Source organism: Pleurodeles waltl, chromosome 7, assembly GCF_031143425.1.
Source record: "Pleurodeles waltl isolate 20211129_DDA chromosome 7, aPleWal1.hap1.20221129, whole genome shotgun sequence".
Lineage (NCBI taxonomy): Eukaryota > Metazoa > Chordata > Amphibia > Caudata > Salamandridae > Pleurodeles > Pleurodeles waltl.
In genome coordinates, this window is record NC_090446.1 from 983886879 (window position 1) to 983906068 (window position 19190).

At 44.6% G+C, this 19190-nt stretch overlaps 1 protein-coding gene across 1 annotated transcript in view; it reads right to left on the bottom strand.

The window, feature by feature from the left end:
- Positions 1–19190, bottom strand: part of KIF19 (kinesin family member 19) — a 279912-nt gene that overhangs the window by 82695 nt on the left and 178027 nt on the right. The window contains exons 6-7 of the mRNA XM_069199793.1: positions 11622–11747; positions 9402–9596 (exon numbers count right to left, since the gene is read on the bottom strand). Coding sequence (XP_069055894.1) covers positions 9402–9596; positions 11622–11747 — 321 coding nt within the window. The remainder of the gene's footprint in view (positions 1–9401; positions 9597–11621; positions 11748–19190) is intronic.

The window sequence follows — 19190 nt, forward strand, 5'->3', positions numbered from 1 at the left end:
GGAAGTGGGGCCTGGGTGGCCAAGATACGCCTCGCTAAGGGGTTCCCTGTGGGATCAGGGGTTCTGGAAGCAGATTTATCTTTCCCACAGGACGATATATACCTAACTGGTCTAAGAACAGAGGTGAAGAGCGGGTTTCGGTTTGTAAAGGGGGAAGAGCTAAGGTTTGTAAGGATGTGGACTCCGCCAATCAGAAGACCCCAAACTTTATAAGGGGAAAATGCCAGACTGGCAGGCTGACCAATATAAGAGCAGCCAGGATCAGAGGAGAGAAGAGGAGTCTTGGTGTTCCCTGATCTAAGGCTAGTCCCTCCAATCTGGAGTGGAAAGCAGCAGGGAGCCAGACAAGACCAGTGAATGCGCCTCTTTTACATTTGCGACAAGCGGAATCCAGGGAAGCAGAATGCCACAAGGAGGGTGAAGACTGGGAGAGCAGCTGGAGGCCAGAGCAACCAGCGAATGCTCATCTTTCTTTGTCATTTCAGAGGGCCATACCCCCTAAAGTGGAATAAAGAGAAAGGGATATAAGGCTTCCATGTGGCAAGTGAATGGTTGCAAATGTGGGAAAGTAAAGTCTGGAGACAATAAAAGCAATTTGGGAAAACTTCCTACGAAGAGACTAGACCCTTAGGACCTTGGGATGTTACACAATACTTGTGAGGAAACAGAAAGAGGGGGTGACAACTGAAGAGATTACACGCAGTTCTTTCTGTGAAGCAACAAAATGAGGAATTTAAACTGCACTTATTACTAGCCAAAATAAAAACGAAATAGCTGGCACTGTGCACACGGTGTCCGTTTGGCTGAAAGAATTAAAGAGCAAACAGAAGTTTCAATAACTTTTTTATTTCCATGTGATCTTGGTGGAATTCTCCCGGTGCCTCTTAGCAAACTGTGTGCCATTCTCAATGTTTTTTTCTTTCTCTATGTACCCGAACCCAAGCAAAACAATGTCCCTCGCCCCCTATTTTAGTAGTAAAATAAACAGCTACTAATGGGGTGCTGTGGGCCCCTCCCACCCAGGGCTTCCCTGCCACTACACCTGCTGAACTGATGATAGCTAAACCCATGCCATTCATTCAAGGCTGCTTTGCATGGCAAAGTGGCTCACAATTACTCTGCCCACTTTATCCAGTCTGCTTGGGTGTTTAGACTGAGCCATGTGGCCAGGCCAGTCCTGGGGTGTCATTGGAACCCCCCAGGTTCTCCCTTGTCACCACAGCTTATCAACACAAATATGTTCATTGACTTGGGTAAATGAATACCACCATCACCACCTCTGATTTTGATTGTACACAAGCAACACACGTTTTCATCTCCACTGAAAATAAAGCATGAATCACGTTCATTCTAAACGCAGAAGGTTCTTGGGCCTCGGTGGAAGCAAAAGTTATAATGTATTATTAAGAGGATCGAGGAAAGATCGATTTGACACAGTCTCCAGCCCTAATATCAATACAAATTCTAACAAACCTGGGGGTAATTTAAGGCAGGTTCTTTTTTCATCAATCACTTGCGTGCTGTGGTAGAAAGAAACCACTTACAAATGTCATTGTTGTTGAATGTCCTACATGTTTCTTAAACAACACATCGAGTGCAACTCACCAGATCAGTCGCATGGCTCATGTGGAATACTGCAATGTGGTCTAAACAAGGACACACAAAGCTTAATGAAAGGCTACAAAACATACCAGTTTAAGCTGCATAGTCTGCTCCGGCGATTGGAGAAACAGGAACACATCAAGAAACAGGAACCCATCAAACCCACCCAAAAGCACACATCTAGCCCAAGTCATAATCAAATTTTAAACTAAATGCACCATGCAGAATTTCAAACATGTTTCTAAAACAGTGTTATGCAGGACACACTTGGGGGTATATTTAAGAAAAGTGCAGGTGCAGCGCCACTTTTCTTGTTCCCTTTAATGCTCCCCTACCGCCACCATGTGGGTGCCGTATTTAAAATATGGCGCACCATGGCGCAGGGTAGGGGGCAATAGCGTCATTTTTCTTGACGCTATTGATGTACTCTGCAGGAGAAACGCCAAAATATTGGCAGAATATTGGCACTACTCCTGCAGAGTACATAGGGGCCCTTTATAAATAATGGAAACAGGCATTAAAAGTGCTGTAAAAAAAGACGCAAGGAAATGTGCTAGATTTCCTTGCAACATTTTTTTGGTGGGGAATGCCCCTTTGCATACATTATGCCTGGCTCAGGCCTAAGGAACACAAAGGGTTACAAAGTGGCGTAATGCATGCATTGCACCACTTGGTAAATATGGCCTTTGGCCTTGGGCCACATTAGCGTTAAAAAAAAATAACCCTAATGTGGCACAAGGTGGCGCTAGGGGCATGTGAATATGCCCCTTGGTGCTGCAGCTTTTCTAACCCTTTTGTCGTGTAACAAAATGCTGAGTTTTCACTGGAGCTTCTGCCAGCTAATGGCCCCAGAGTGCTGGACTGCCTGAGGGGAGACACTGCCAAGAGCACTTGAGGCCTTGAGGACCCAGGCAGCCTGGATTACTTTCATCTCTTCAGACGGCTGCCACATTTCTCAGAAAAAAATATTTTCCATTTCTGGAACAGCCAACATCTGATATGTGAAAAAAATACATGTAATATTACCAGCATTCTTTTTGTAGCATGGCGCTTATTTGGCTGTTAGCTTAACAATCTCTCTGAAACCATTTAAGGCAGCACTTGTTTACTTTCTAACTGTCTTCTTTATGTTTTTGATGTTTTAGGAAACAAATTCCAGCCGTTTTCTTACACGGTTATCAGCACGAACTTAACAAGAGATGGCGGGCAGGTAAAAAGAATAGAGAGGCGGCTTCTACTCGCTCAGCACCAGATGGCGCTCTACGAGCGTAATTCTCCAGAGAAGCTAGCTAACAGATGAAAGGGCTGCATTGCACAAGGTCAGCACTAACAGAGATCTATGATAGTTGAACACAATGGACAACTAGATGGCAGATGGAAGACACCAGAATGAGGGCCTCATTTAAGAGGCCCTAGCGCCACTGGAGCATCATATTTTTTTGACGCTCCGTTGGTGCAGTGTGCAATCCCATATTTACAAGGACGTGCAAAGCCACCTTGCATGGCTTTTCATGGCCTTGTAAATATAGACCCTATTCACGCATAACACTGCATGAAAGGGGCGTTCCATGGGTGTTGCTTGGGGGTGTTCCTACGCAGCACCCATGGAACCCGAAGGAATCTGACGCATTCCCAGATTTACTGTGTCTGCAAATGTGTCAGATTCCTTTGCCACCTCAGGGGTGGCGTAAGAGTGATGCAATAGGGAGAAATATCTTTATTTCTCCTTATTTTTCCTCCTGGGATTGTTTTTGTACAGGAAGGTGCTCCTTCCTGCACAAAAACAATGATCCTGACAACACATAGCACCATAGTGCAAGGGTGCCTTCGTTGGCGCTAGGTAGAAATTTTTGCGCCAGCACAGGGCAAGAGGACAGAAATGCGGCCGAGCTTGTAGATATGGCACATTTATGCCCTTTCCCAGTGGCGCAGGGTGGCAAAGCAAGGTTAGGTTTTCCCTACATGAGCAAAGCCGGTGGTCAGATCTCTTTATCTTTAGGTGTCTCTGTCCCCAAATTTGGAGCGCTTAGAAGCAGACTAACAGCTAATATTTCCATACATTTTGTTTGTAAATTACAAACGCGAACTGGTTCACATCTTAATGTAACCAAATCGGCTTGTGAAGACAAAGATTATGCTCTGTATATGGTAATGGGGCCTCTTCTATAGGGCCTTCAAACGCCCATGCGTGGATGACCTTACTTGTGCCATTTTTAATTTGCACATCTCCCTGGCGACCGCACTGCCTTCATGCACCTATCGCCGGTACGGCGACACAGCCTTGGTTACTGACCTAATTATTTACTCTGGATTCCGCTCCCCTCAGCGAAGGCAGTTATGGGAGTGGCAGAGGTTATCTGCATGCACTCCAGTGCTGCTCCGTCCCAATCTACTGACAATCTCCTAAAGTCTCCTGTCAACAGTAACTATCTGATACATTGCTATAGGGGTGGCATGGAGCTGGAAATGTACTAATTCCTCCCCCACCCCGCCAGTCATCCTCTCACAAACCGATCGCTGGAAGCAGTTGCAAGGATCGCAGTGTTTTACAACAAGTAAAACGTGATTTCGGGCATTAATTCTTTATCTCCCAATGTCGCATTTCCCCTACTTGGCAAATTCGAATAAACTACAAGAAGACTATCCTACAATATTTTGCGTACAGATTTCAATGCATATATTTGTAAAAGAGAAACAACACGAAATAATTGATAATCTGTTGCAACCAACCACTATGCCCACTAAACCCAAGTAAAGATTATGTAAGGGTGGCCCTTTCCAAAGGCATTTTAAGAGCTTAATCAGTGCTTAGCGTCCTGTGGCATCAATGGACTGAAACTCTCCCCAAGGGATGGACTGTCTTCATACTGCACTTGGCTTGCTGCCCCTGGCCAGGATTCTGCATTATTTTGTCCCCATGTAAAAAAATGCTCAGATTTTATGAGTCTTCGCACTTAATTGTGGAAGGATCGATGCACTTCAGTGCCAAATAGTCGAGCTTCACGGTCAGAAACCAAGAATCGTGTTTTTGTTGCATACATACTTTCTTGGTTTTAATCTTGTTACCATGTTCTGGTGCTCTTATTTAAAGATTTGTTTAATAACAGGCTACTATTTCTTTCCACATCTGCCAATTTGCCAATTTATTTGGCCGCAGCTGGTCCATCTCTCTCTCTATAAGAACATCAACTTTGATAGCAAAGGGCACTCTCCTCAGGCACTCGAACCAGGGTGGCCCTGCAGGAAGCACCGTAGAGGCACCACTCTTTCTTCAAAGCAACTGTAAACCCCCGTGCACACTGCCTTACTAACGCTCATGAAGAGGGACTGGCAAATGTTCAAAAGATGCGAGTTCCAGAAACATAGGACAAGCAAAACAAACCTGCTGTTGCCTTTGTCTTACAGCTGGCACCTGAATAAGACAACAAAAACCTCTTTGAAAGTAGACTCAAAGAAGGATGGAAGCAGCCACTGTCACCACTCTTTTCCTAGGGAGATTGTTGGCATGGCAATATGTACCCATATGTGGGGCAAATGGAAAGAACATGGCATTGAACAATGCGTACTTTATGTGGCGTTATGATCCTGGTAGTGCAATGTGCACTTAATCCGTCTCCAAGTGGTACCACCTTGGGAAGTTGAACCTGACAAGCTGGCACATTAAGCAGCCACTTGGTACTATACTATTAGAAATCGGCACACACTATTAGCAGGACAGGACACAGGGATATTTAAGTACCACCCCACAGTTGTTTCCATAAAATAACAATTCTGGTACTATGTTATCGGACCATTAGCTGCTACAGGAACAGCAATGTGAATTAAACCACCTATACCATATTAAAATATGAGTCATTTCTACCGGCATATGAATTAAGAATTACATTTTTGTCTGTTCGGGTGGTGGCACTAGCGAGCAGGCACTTCTTCAGTGATGCTGCACAAAGATGTGCCTGCTCCCATGGTAATAAAGGGTGCACATATCTCATTGAGGGCTGATAGCATCATAAATGTCGCTTAGTGTTAGTTAATGCATAAAAGTTTTGCTGCTACAGGCCAATTATTGTCCTTTTTACAATGGTAGACACTGAAGTATTGGATATTTCATAAGTTTTCTTCAGAGCTGCCAGTCAGCCTATGGATTTGTATGCATATGCTTGGAAAACTGCTGCGAGTTCTAAAATGTGTTCCCACTAGTAACATGAAATCAGTGGGTGAAGAACGTGCCCCGCCACCCACAACCATCGCGGCGGTGGGGTCGGCAAACTCATCCGGTTGATATTTGCAATATAGGCCGGCTATTTATTCCACACCTGTTTCAAAGTTTACCAGACACCTCCCTCTGGAGGAAACAGACAGTGCCAGCAGATTGAAGGAAAAAACAAATTCGCATTTTCAAAAAGGTGATCTTCTTATCTCTCAGATTTAGGATAAGCTGAAATTCTTGTGCCAATTGCTCATTTTATGGTTTTATACGATAAATTGTAATTTTTTATGTGCTCGTAAAATCGAACTTTGTCCAGTGTTCGTGTGCATATAATTGACCATTTGTCCAGAATTAATTTACCACTGTCCTGAACTATACTCAATTACAGGGGATCAGCATACCCTCCCTCTAGTCAAATCATGTGTGGAACCCTACTAGTGGCACAAAACAGCCTGAAGGATACACAACAGCTAGTAAACGACAGTACTATAGACACGTTCTTTCTTCTGCAATGGTGAATGTTCCACCTATGAGCAACAGAGAATACTTGCATATAGAAAATGAACAACAGAGGTAAATTCTCAGCCACTTAGAAAGACTACAAAAGGACAGACTGAAATAAATAGGTAGAAAACTGCTATGAAGGCTATGAAAGCTATGGGAGCTATGAAAACAACAATGTGTCTGATGGACAACGAGGTTCCCCGTTGTCTATCAGACAGATTCCTCGTGTACAGTGCTAAAATATTGCCCTTGTTTGGTGGACAATCCAGGGATTCCCGAGGGGCCAATGTCCCTAGAAAGGCTGGTAGGCAGACATACTTGCATGACAGACACAGCCTAGCTTGTGACTAACTCTCCTTCAGGACTCCCTACCTTTCAACAACAGAGTTATTGGAGTCATCCGTAGATTCTGATACCACAGGGGGAAAATGTGCTCTGATCATTTTACACACAGACCCAGTACTATGATGAGGGATCAGCCGATGGGAAGATCTGTGTGTGCCCCACACTAAACAGGCAAATGCCCTTTATCCTTGTGGAAAAGTGTAAGCCCAGCAGTACTGCTATTTTCCCTTTTGGGTTTAGCTGAAACTAGAGGTAGAGTGATTCCTGGGTTCAGACAATTGGCCTTAATTACCAGTGGTGCTTCAGGGAACATAGAAAGACGCTATCCCTGATGCCTTACCACTTAGCATTCTGGGCAAACATGAACCTCATAACAATCTAGTAAATGAATCAATGCATACCACATTTGACAAGGAAAGATCTGTGCATCAAGATGATTTGAAAACATTCTACTGCTCCTACTGCACTCCATACCCTGGGACAATACTTTTCTTATTACCAGATTTCATATTTGTTGGAACTGGCCCTTTTTGCACGGTTACCCCCAAACTTTTTGCCTTCTTCCTCCTAATTTTTCTGACCTATTTGTGTTGGCTTTAGGACTCTAGGCACTTTACCAGTGCTAAAGTGCCTATGCTGTATGTCTAAATTGTACTGGTGATTGGTTCTCCATGATTGGTGTATCTGATTTACTAGTAAGACCCTAGTAATGTGCACTGCGTGTGCCCGGGGCCTGTAAATCAAATGCTACTACTGGGCCTGCAGCACTGATTGTGCCACCCACATGAGCAGCCCTGTAAACATGTCTCAGACCTGCTACTGCAGTATCTGCGTGGACAGTTTTAAACTGACAGTTCAACCTGGTAAGTGCATCCACTTGCCAGGCCCAAACATTCCTTTTAACTTCATGTAAATCACCCCTTAGGTAGGCCCAAGGAAGCCCCATGGGCAGGGCGTGGTGTATTTAAAAGGTAGGATGTGTACTGGTGTGGTTTACATGTCATGATAGTAAAGTACTGCTAAATTCATTTTTCACAAATGCATGGACTATCTCTCCCATAGGCTAATATGGGGATTGCCTTGAAATATCCTTTAAGTGTAATTTTCCATTGGGAGCATATAGAGGTATGGAGTTTGGGGGTTTCTGAACTCACAATTCAAAAATACAACTTTTGGTGGATTGTAAGTTTGAAAATGCCCCTTTTAGATAGTGGGCATTTTCTCGCCTAACCATTCTGTGCCTCTGTCTGTCTGTAGAATACACTTCTGGGTCAGTATGACAGTTGGCCTGTTTGTGAATTCACTCTAGACAGTCACACAAAGGGAGCTGAGGTGTGTCCTGCATTTCCTGATGGGTCTTCCTGAACTAGAGTGGTGGGAGAAGCTGACATTTGCACCTGGATAGGGCTGTGCCTGTCCTTACACAAAGCAGTCTCCAACCCCCTGGAGCGTGTCTGGTGCCAGGGCAGGGAAAGGCTGGGCCTTGTGCACTGACTTCTCTTTGAAGTCTGCCTACTTCAAAGACAGAAATTGGTATAAGTACTGGACCACTGACCCTACTAAGTTAAAACACTTCTGGACTGAGGATATTCTGCCAGAAAGAAGAGCCGGATGCTGTTGGATTGACTGCCACTCTACCGGTTACTTTACTGTGCTGGCCTGCTGCTTCTGTGCTGGGAGTGAAAGGACTGGACGTGGCTTTCTACATCCTGCTTTCCAAGGTTCTCTAAGGACTTGAACGGAGCTTGCCCCCTGTTAAGAAGTCTCAGGGACACCAACAACTTTATCTACCTGTGCCTGGGCTCTTCTGCTGAGAGTCCTGACATGGCAAGTGGTGACAACTTCAGTCCCTGGGCCCTTGGAAGTGTAAGCTGGTGATCTAAAGGAGAAAATCCACGCGCCAACGTAGTGCGGACAAAAAATCGACAACACCTGCCTTGCAGCTACAGAACTGATGCAGCACCTGTTTCACCGCAGCTCCAACAACACTGCATGTCTGGAGTTTCCAAGCATCGTCCCGGGGCATCAATTTTTCATCAACCCCGCACCCCAGTAACGAGCTGAGGCTGCGTGTCTAGAATTCAATGCAACTTCTTTCCTGTGATGAAAGAATCGATGCATCACCTCCCCTGCCAGTAAGGAACTGACGCAACACCTCACCTGTGAGGAGAGAATTGACGTATCTCCTCCCCTGCGCATTAAGGAACCAATGCATCGCTTTGCTTTTTCGGTGCCTCTTCTCCCCTACAGCTTGCATCATCTTTGTTTTTGATGCAACTCAGGTACTTTGTGCTAAAACAATACAACCATTGATTCCTATGGACTAAGACTCATTTAAACCATTAAAAAGTAATATCTTTACTTGTGTAGGTTGGATTTTTGCCATTTTTATCTTGTTTTACTCAGATAAATATTGACTTTTTTTTCTAAACTGGTTTGGAGACCATTTATGGTGTTTTCACTGTGTTACTGTGTGTGTGTGTGTGTGTGTGTGTGTGCTTACAAAAACTTTACGTTGCCTCTCAGGTAAGACAGACTGCTTGTGTCAAGCTACTAAGGGGATGAGCTGGGGCTATCTTAGCTGTGTGACTTCCTTACCCTAATTAGAGTCAGGGTCCCTACTTGCAGAGGGTGCAAACCACTGCCAACTCGAGACCCCATTTCTAACAACCTTCAATTTCTGGCACACCTGATATAGGTGCACACACTAGGATCCTCAGCTGGTCAACAATTGCAATAGTACCTGCGCTGCCCGCTCAGATCCAGCCAGGTCGATCATGAAGAGCCGGCCCACGCGAACCTCCTGCATGATGTTCTTCACCCGGCTCTTCTGCCGCACTGTAACCTGCAGCACTGCATGCGACCGGGACGAGGTCTTATTAGCAGCTGTGGGCTCTTGAGTCCTCTGCTTGTTCCCTTTCATCAGAAGCTGCATTATCTGGGCAGGAAGGAAAAAGGAAGTTAGTCTGTTTCCATGGGTGAAAGGAGTGCAGCCCTATTAGACCTTATGAAACTGCCCATGTATTGCAGTGTTAATCTTGCCAGGAGGTGATACAGTGACTGAGCAGTTTATTAACTACGGAAACGGTTAGTGTTGAGATGGAGGTGGCTCTGCTATAACACTACATCAAGGAACCGAACTGGGGGGATAAGAAAGTAAGTCTGTGTGACATTCATCCAGGAACTTCGTAATACCTACTATTCTCTCCCTGTAAGAGGCAGCCTAAGGTAATGTAAAGTATGGGTTTTCATTGAGGAAACATGATTCCTCACCTCGGCAGTTTAGAAAGAGCTTGAGCCAGACTGCTCCACGTGCTTTTGGCCAAAGAAGTGCTCAAACTCCAACCATGTAATGCACCCAGAGGAACATTTCAGTGTTACCCACTACAGAAGACCATCAAAGTAGTATTCCTGAGTTCTCACCTCACAAGATGAGAGAGATGTCTTTAAGGCCTATTCTTCTGTTCCTCTAACAAAAGTATGTACTCACAAAATGAAGAATAGGGTTACTCTGTAAATGCGTATTTGAAAGATTTGCTACTGGGATTTGCAAGACCCTCACTTATATAGTGTGGCATGCATCATCATTGGACATATCCACACTTAAACTTGTAGGAGTTCAGGTGGGCTACAACCACCACTGGTGGGAGCAATGTTTTTTTTTTTATATGAAAAGAAGATGTTGTCTCCTGATGCCAGAGGTAAAGGGTCCCTTTCAGATGGAAGGTTACTAACAGCCCCCATCCATACATTATTATGAGGTGTTACCTAGCAGTAAGGATGGGATATGGTTGAAAGGCTATATAGACATGAACACTATTGGATAGGACGTAATGGGCTCAAATTGCTAAGTTGGGATGTATTCTAAGGATTATGCTTTTGGTTGTGAATGTGGAAATCAAAGTTGTAATCCTGGCTTTACTGCTTTCCCACATTCTGTGATCCTGTGCTATCAACGTATTACCTCAATTCCCCTCAGCTGGCAAAACTGGAAATGTCAGCAAAAACTGTATAATATATTTTTTATATACCTTTGCTTTTCCCCAGCTGTTCCACTGCACTTAGGAGTCTAGATAATGCTTACTCAGCCCTATGGCCAACCTCATGGAATGCCAGAGTAGTCTCTGATCTTCATACAGTACAATGTGCATAACTGGATAACTACATGATTTCCCAGTAATTCAATGGTGCTGACAGGTCACAAGGGATGGGGAAGCGTTGGACACAAAACCATGTATTTAACTCTGCCTCAGCATCAGTGTCAAGGAGCTACAGCAACTTGCTGAGTATTTTGTTTAGTTTTATTTTTAATTTATTATATGGGTGATATTTCGAGAGCATTGGAATGACCCTGAAAGACAACGAATCACTATAAATATTAACAGCAGATCCTCAAAAACACGGTGTCCAACCACTGGTCACATGATCTCGACTCTGCTCACACAGTCTCCCATGAAGAGCTGATATCACAGGAGAACATGAACACTATTCGATAGGACGTAATGGGGTCAGGTTGCTCAGTTGGGACTAACATGAGAAGGAAACCCCTCTGCAGTGTCGTTTACCAGCTAACATTCTAGACTGGGAACTGCTGATGTCTGTGGGATTCGGGGGGGTTGCACATTTCTCATGACATTTACAGCAGCATCAGAAGCTTTTGTTTTTGGGTGGGGGTAGAATAGGTTTCAGTTCTTGCCACAAAGCCCAGTCATCACTACATGACCCACCTTCTCATGCACCACAAAAATATTGAGCTTAAGACTGCGCCTTTTTAAGCCCCTGCCTACTCTCACACGGTCACAGTTATCTAAAAGTCTGTAGGGGGGCAAGAGTAGTATGTGTTATAGATGCATGGTGGAAAGTATACATAGCTAAGGAGGCTAAGAACTCAAGGTGTTAGGGTAAATACTAAAGTCTAGTTCGACTTTGAGCACCCTACATGCAACCTCAAGGCCAACATTACCTCCTTGGCATTAATGGTGGAGACTTCTGTGATTCCCGCCACCTGAATCACTCCTTTGGAATCCTCTCGCAGATCCAAATATCCGAGGGAAGGAGTCAACAGGTCTCGGATCATCTCATTGTAGATCTGCAGATAACAAGGAAAAAGAAACCAGACGCTGTGACGTGGATTAGAGGTTATCATGGTTCTTAGACACAGCATGAGTGGTATAGGTTCCCAGACTTTTCACTCATCAACACAGGGAGTTGCTCAACTCACTGGTTTTCATTTTTGCACTTACAAATGATACGAATGACCATAGAAAAGTGGCAGGTGCCAAAAAAATGTCTGTGAAACCTGTAGGGCATAGATATAGATCCTAGCTCATCTGTTCTACCTTCTGATGTCAATCAAATGAGTATCATTGAGTTGCGTAGTATACCTCACTCCTGAGTTAGAATGTGTTGTTTGAAGGAGTGAGCATATAATTCCAGTGAAAGGCAGAATGGACAAAATACACTGGAGTCCTCTCAGCACACCCATGTGTGGAATATACTGCTACCCAACAGGGCTGAGCAATTTCATCTAACTCAATTGATTCTGTTTCCCATCCCTACACACTGTATTAAATGCATTTCTATAAGTTAGGGATGTCTAAAAAACTTTGGGAAGTTACAAAGTTTGTTACCTCCACAAACGTTCACTTGCAAGCAAAATGTAATGAAAAAATGGGTTTTGCAGAATCAGATTTTTTTAAGCTTGGTAAAGCTAAAGAACTTCAAAAAGAAAACTTTTGCATTCCCCAAATAGAAATGTATTATTTATTTATTGTTTAAAATGTAATCATGTGCACAGCACAGGGTATCAATAGGGGGGCATCTAGGTGCAAATGCAAACACAAAATCAAAATATAATGCTTCTCTAGGACAGCCAAGAATTAGGATGCATTTTCTCTGCTGAACAGGCCCGGTTCTAGCGGGTGGACTAGGCCCACCAAAACATGACTGTTAGAAATGGGGTCTCTAGTTGGCAGTCGGTTTGCACCCTGGCCAAGTAGGGACACTCACTCTAGTCAGGGAATGGAGATGGCCACTCAGATAACCCCTGCTCACCCCCTTGGTAACTTGGCACGAGCAGTCAGGCTTTTCTCAGAAGCAATGTGTAAAGCATTTGCACATAACACACAGTAATAAGTGAAAACACTACAAAAAGACACCACACCAGTATTAGAAAAATAGCCAATATTTATCTATATAAAACAAGACAAAACAACACAAAATATGATAAAAATCCAACATACAGTAATAAAAGTATGAATTCTGCAAGATGTACTCAAAAATACAGTTCCTTGAAGTCGATAGCTCCACCTGGGGCAATCACGGCATCGTGATCAACAAAATCAACAGTTCAGGCCGGCCGCGGCGTTGCGGGCCAGCTACGGTGTCGGAAAGACTCGCAAACAGTACCTTGGATTTGTAGGGCGTTGTGATCCTTGCTGTGAGCTCCAGAGAGCAGTGTCGCTGACGTCGCAGTGTCAGTTCCAGAGTCGGTGCAGGAGTCAACTGGCCCTTGAGGTCACACGCGTTGCGGATCTAACTCCCGGCTGATGAAGTCAGGTGCACTGGCGTGGATGGCATCGGGGCTGCGGTGTGAAGCAGGAAGATGCGAAGTGTGGTGCCCACAGGTCACGGTGCAGGCAGTGGCTCGGTGACGGCGTCCAACGACGTCGGTGAGACCAAGGCTGCTATGTGAAGCGGGGCGGTGCGACGTGCGGTGTCCACAGGTCACGGAGCAGGCAGCCGCGTCGTCGTTGCTGAAGGGCTGTCATCGGTATGCCCAGGCCAACTGTGTAGGTCGGGATGGTGCTTTGTGACCCTCATGAGCGGTGTCCACAGGCCACGTGCAGGCAGGATGCCTGGTGACGACACAGGAGTCGATGGTGCTGGCGTCGGTGGACCGGGACTGCAGTGTGGGATGGGACAGTGTTTCGTGTACCTCACGAGCAGTGTCCACAGGCCACGGTGCAGGTAGCGGCACCGGTGTCACCAAGAGCGTTGTCGTCGCGGATGCCGAGACTGTGGTGTGAGCAGGTGAAGCCGGAGTGTGGGGCCCACAGGTCACGGTGTGAGCAGCGGCTCAGTGAAGTCGTCAGATGACGGCGTCGGTAAGACCAGGGTTGCGGTGTGAAGCGGGGCAATACGACTCTGTGCGGCGTCGGCAGGTCACAGTGCAGGCCAGCGGCACCATTGGCGGCATCACAGTGGTTTCTCCTCTTGAGCAGCACAAAACACACAGTTCCCAGTGCTGCAGGTTGAGGAAACTGAAGTCTTTGGTGTCCCTGAGACTTACAACAGGAGGCAAGCTCTAATACAAGCCCTTGGAGAACTTTCTCAAGCAGGACACACAGCAAAGTTCACCCTTTGCACTCTTTTCAGGCAGAAGCAGCAACTGCAGGCCAGTCCAGCAAAGCAACACAGCAAAGGGACAGTACTCCTCCTTCAGCTCTTCAGCTCTTCTCCTGGGCAGAGGTTCCTCTTGATTCCAGAAAGATTCAAAAAGTCTGGGGTTTTTGGTCTTCTTCTTATACCCAGTTCTGCCTTTGAAGTTGGCAAACTTCAAAGCAAAGTCTTAAGTGTTTGCAAGATCCTTCCGTATCCAGGCCAGGCCCCAGACGCACACCAGGGGGTCAGAGACTGCATTGTGTGAGGGCAGGCACAGTCCTTTCAGGTGTGAACAACCACGCCTCCCTCCTCTCTAGCTCAGATGGCTCATCAGGATATACAGACTACATCCCTGCCCCCTTTTGTGTCACTGTCTAGAGAGTTGCAAAACAGCCCAACTGTCAAACTGACCCAGACAGACAATCCACAGACAGGCAGAGTCACAGAATGGTATAAGCAAGAAAATGCCTACTTTCTAAAAGTGGCATTTTCTAACAGACAATTTAAAAACCAACTTCACTAAAAGATGTATTTTAAAATTTTGAGTTCAGAGACCCTAAACTCCAAATTTGTATCTGCTCTCAAAGCGAATCTGCACTTTAAGGATATTTAAAGGCAGCCCCCATGTTAACCTATGAGAGGTATAGGCTTGCACTGTGAAAACCAAATTTGGCAGTATTTCACTGTTAGGACATATAAAACACACTACTATATGTCCTACCTTAAATATACACTACACCCTGCCCCTGGGGCTACCTAGGGCCTACCTTATGGGTGCCTGACATGTAGTAGAAGGGAAGGTTTAGGCCTGGCAAGTGGGTACACTTGCCTAGTCGAATTGGCAGTTTAAAACAGCACACACAGGCACTGCAGTGGCAGGTCTGAGCCATGTTTACAGGGGTACTGATTCGGATGGCACAACCAGTGCTGCAGACCCACTAGTAGTATTTGATTTACAGGCCCCGGGCACCTCTAGTGCACTTTACTAGGGACTTACCAGTAAATCAAATATGCCAATCATGGATAAACCAATCAACAGTACACTTTACACAGAGAGCATATGCACTTTAGTACTGGTTAGCAGTGGTAAAGTGCCCAGAGTCCTAAAGCCAACAAAAACAGGTCAGAAAAAATAGGAGGAAGGAGGCAAAAAGACTGGGTATGACCCTGCAAAAAGGGCCATTTCCAACACACTTTGGCTCTCCCACTAACAGCAAAAGCGGCCACAGAGAAAGCACCTGTTAAGTGCTTCCTCAAAATCGCCAAATGTGATTTCTTTTCGCTTTTGTTTACTTTAATTATGAGTCAGGGGTCAACAAGACTTTACTAGAATACATTTTATAGTGCAATGTTTTAATAATAGCTGTTTTACTTGTGTTCTAATAGGGAGAAGAATACCACCTTTAGATGATTTTCTCTATTTTTCTACTGTCTGAGACAAATCTCTGGGCATGCCCATGAAAAGAAACCAGCCCCTTTCACTCACAGTTATGCCGGAAAGGGGGCCATATTTACAAGGACATGAAAAACCACGCAAGGTGGCTTTGCATGGCCTTGTAAAAATGGGCCGCCACACTGCACCACCAAAGCGTTAAAAAAATGACGCTCCGGTGGCACAGTGTGCTGCTAGGGGCTTGTAATTGAGGCGCATGGTGATTTTTTCTAGAATGACTACTATAGGAGGTGTTTAGTGAGGTGTAAGATTTGAAGACAGGTGCTAAACATGGTGTCACATCACTGCAACCTTAGCTCATGTCAGAGGCAAACTGCAGTGTGGAGGTGTGGGTTGGGAAGGAGGAGACATGGGTTTACCTGCCAATGATGCAGCAGGTGCGGTGGCACCAGAGCCCAGGTTGTAGGCTACCTTCAGAATAGTTGAAAATTGAGCACACATTGGCCCACCCAAACGCACCCGTGGCCCACCCAGATATAAATTCCTGGAACCGGGCCTGCTGCTGAAATTTAGAATGTTCAGAGAACTGCTGATTTACAAGTTATTTTCTGAAGGTTAGGTTGTAGAGGAACTGGTGTGTCTTAATATAATTTCTGAAGGCACGTAGGTTAGTGGGTAACAAATGAGTCTTAAATTATTTTCTAATTTTAGGTAAGATTGTATATTTCCAGTTGTTTTTTTAACGACAGTTGAATTCAGGAGATTATTTTGTTATTTTTGGAGCATATTGTGATATTTGTAAATTAAAAAGGAGCCTCAGTGTTGGCATGTTGGACTATATTTATATTTTGATGTTAGAGCACAGGTCAAATAAGGTCTGGACCAATAGGAATGTCTATTGTTAGCAATGGTTCTAAAGTGGCTCCAGTCAAATTTTGACAGCCTCTAAAACAAATGCATGAAATGGCAACCCTGAGGAGATTGGTTGTGTTGATTTTGATATAATGTGTTATATCATACGTGATGTCGTGAACAATGAGTTGTGGTGAGATATGGTTCCATAGCAAATAAATTCAATTAGTTTCAAGTCTCTGGCTCATAACCAAAATATTCCTTCAAGTCCGGATTTTATCGGGAACTATGGGCCAGATGTAGCAAAGGGTTTTTCCCATTCTGTGTCAATGGGAAAATGTGTTCGTACATCTGGCCCTATATTTTTATAACAGATGTTAGTTTTTTTTACATTAGCATAGAACCATAAAGTTCCCCCTAGCAAAGTTTCTTTGAGTGACTTTTTTTCTTTTCTTGTGAAATACTTTTGACGCTGTTCAAAGTGTCCACTGGAACTGGATTCAGGGAATGGCCCTGACTATGTCCAGCACCCCGCGCCCCTGTACCTAGAATCCAGTGTGCAACCATAGTGCCCCGCACACCTGCCAATATTACATCACAATTCCGGTCATACATGACATGAATGTGTACAAAGAAGTTATACTTTTTGGGGCAGGCTTCTGAAGCTATTGCCAAAAAAGGCATTTTCTCAGTGCAATACTTCTAGGTGGACATCCTGCATGCTGACAGAAGCACTGGACATTAGCAGAAGTGTCTGTTTCTCTTTATATGTGTATTATTAAGTAGTGTGACTGGTTTTCGTTGCAAGGCCTTTGTAGGGGACAAGATTATCCTTGCTGTTCCTCATAACTGGCCTGTTTCAGTTGTTTTTAGTTTTTATAACTTAATTGTTTGCGTTTTTCAGTAACTATATTTAAATACATAATGAGTTTTTTCCGAAATCGATCTGTCTGTGATAAGACATTTCAGAGCTGTACCTACTTCTAAAGATGCCAGTGTGAACGTCTTAGAATGTGACAGTCTGACAGCTCATCCTGTGGAGGTGATGACTCTGATACGCACAAGCATTAGAGCACAACACTCCCATGAAGCGATACCACTCATCACCGCAATCCCACCCCAATGCTACGGATTCCCCCTTAGACCTGGGAGCGAAGCTATCGCCAGAGTGACGCTAAAGACTGATGTTTGCAGTGCTTCGGTGCACGGTGACCTCGCGCTCAGGATCGCCTTGTGGCCGGGCTCTGGCCTCCATACTCCTCCGCAGCTCGGTTTCCATTGCTCGTTTCTTACAACGCATCTTCCTACGCATACAAATGCTGTGCCGGCCTGGGCAGGCAGCGCGTCCCGCTTGCTTCTAACGCCGCTCCTCTACCGGTAGCCAAGGATACTATCAGCTCGGCGTAAACAGGGAAGGCGCGGCCTTTAAGGAGCGCATCAGAGAGCCACAAGTGATAAGGAGGTCAGAGGTCAACCGATCAAATGCTGAATGCACTTCAATCTATAGATGTACGGGCCAGAGAAAAGGGCAGACAGACAGCAGGATCGATATCTACCGTCTTCAGCAAAACCATTCTCTAAAGAGACGCTGAAGCAAAATGACGCAATAAATTTAAAAAAATGTATCAACGCCCCCTCAGCATACATAGGATCGCTTTTATTTAAATTCATTATTTTTTGCTAGGTATGCGAGAGCCAAGAAACAGTTGGTTGCTAGAGTCCAGTGTGTCAAACTCCCAAACACACCTAAGGTGGCACATACAAAGAGACATCCGGTAAATAAGGACCCTGCTTACTCCCCAGCGCTGTTTTTGAGTTTGCATTATTTCTACTGGGTTGTTATACTTAGGTCTGCGTTTCCATAGGAAAAGCCTTCTTTGGTCTGCCAGTAACTTTGGCAATGTTAGATAAATAGCCGAAAAACTATCCGAAAAAGTGTTCTTTTCTGTTTAGTTTCTTCATTGAAAGTTTCAGGGTGATCCGTCAAGGGGGGCAAAGAGAAAGGGTTGGTGGGAGGGCTAAATTGCAAAATCCTCCTCCAATTTCCATTGGGATTTTTGAAAAGGACTAAAGCCAACAGGTGAATGGAGTTACACCAAATTTTGCAGGAAGCCATATGTACGAAAAATCTATTTTGCATTTCTTAAATAGCGACTTCATAGAAATTGCTATTTAAGAAATGCAAAATGTAATGTATTAAGATACCGATTTTCTAATAGCGATTCCTACAAGAAATAGGTAATAAGAAATCCCATTGCATTTGAGTCAATGGGCCAGTTTTGCATTTCCTAAATAGCGATTTCTTATTAGGAAATCGCTATTTAGGAAATGCAAAACCAAGGATGGCAATGGGCAAACGGCCCCCCTCAGTACGTCCCTAAAATAGGGATGCACCTGTAGAGCACACATATGCCGAAGGGGCATGTGGGGACTCTATTGCAATTAAACAAAAAACACTTTGGGGTGCTTTGTTGGAATTGCACCTGGTTACCATTGACTTCAAGTCGAAGGAAATTGCATCTCCTAAATGCCCAAGTCATATTTAGGAAATGCATGGTATATCAGAACAGTAATCACAAAGAGGAAATCCATATTTGTGATCTCCTATTCTAGAAATCGCAATTTGCGATTCCTTAAAAGGTCTTGTACATTGAAAAAGCTCAGTTTGCATTTCTTAACGGCTTAAAATAATGATTTGGACCATTAAGAAATGCAAACAGGCTTCATACATCTGGCCATTGTTCCTGAAAGTGTGCTTTTTTGATTTGGTGTAAATTCATTCAGAGAGTCTTTCAGGCACAATTTCAAAATATAGAGCGTTCTGATTGGCTGATGGGGCTGTTTTCCATTGGGCAATATCGGTCCTGTGTGAGTCACAGTCCCACCGGGGCGAGACATCCAGTT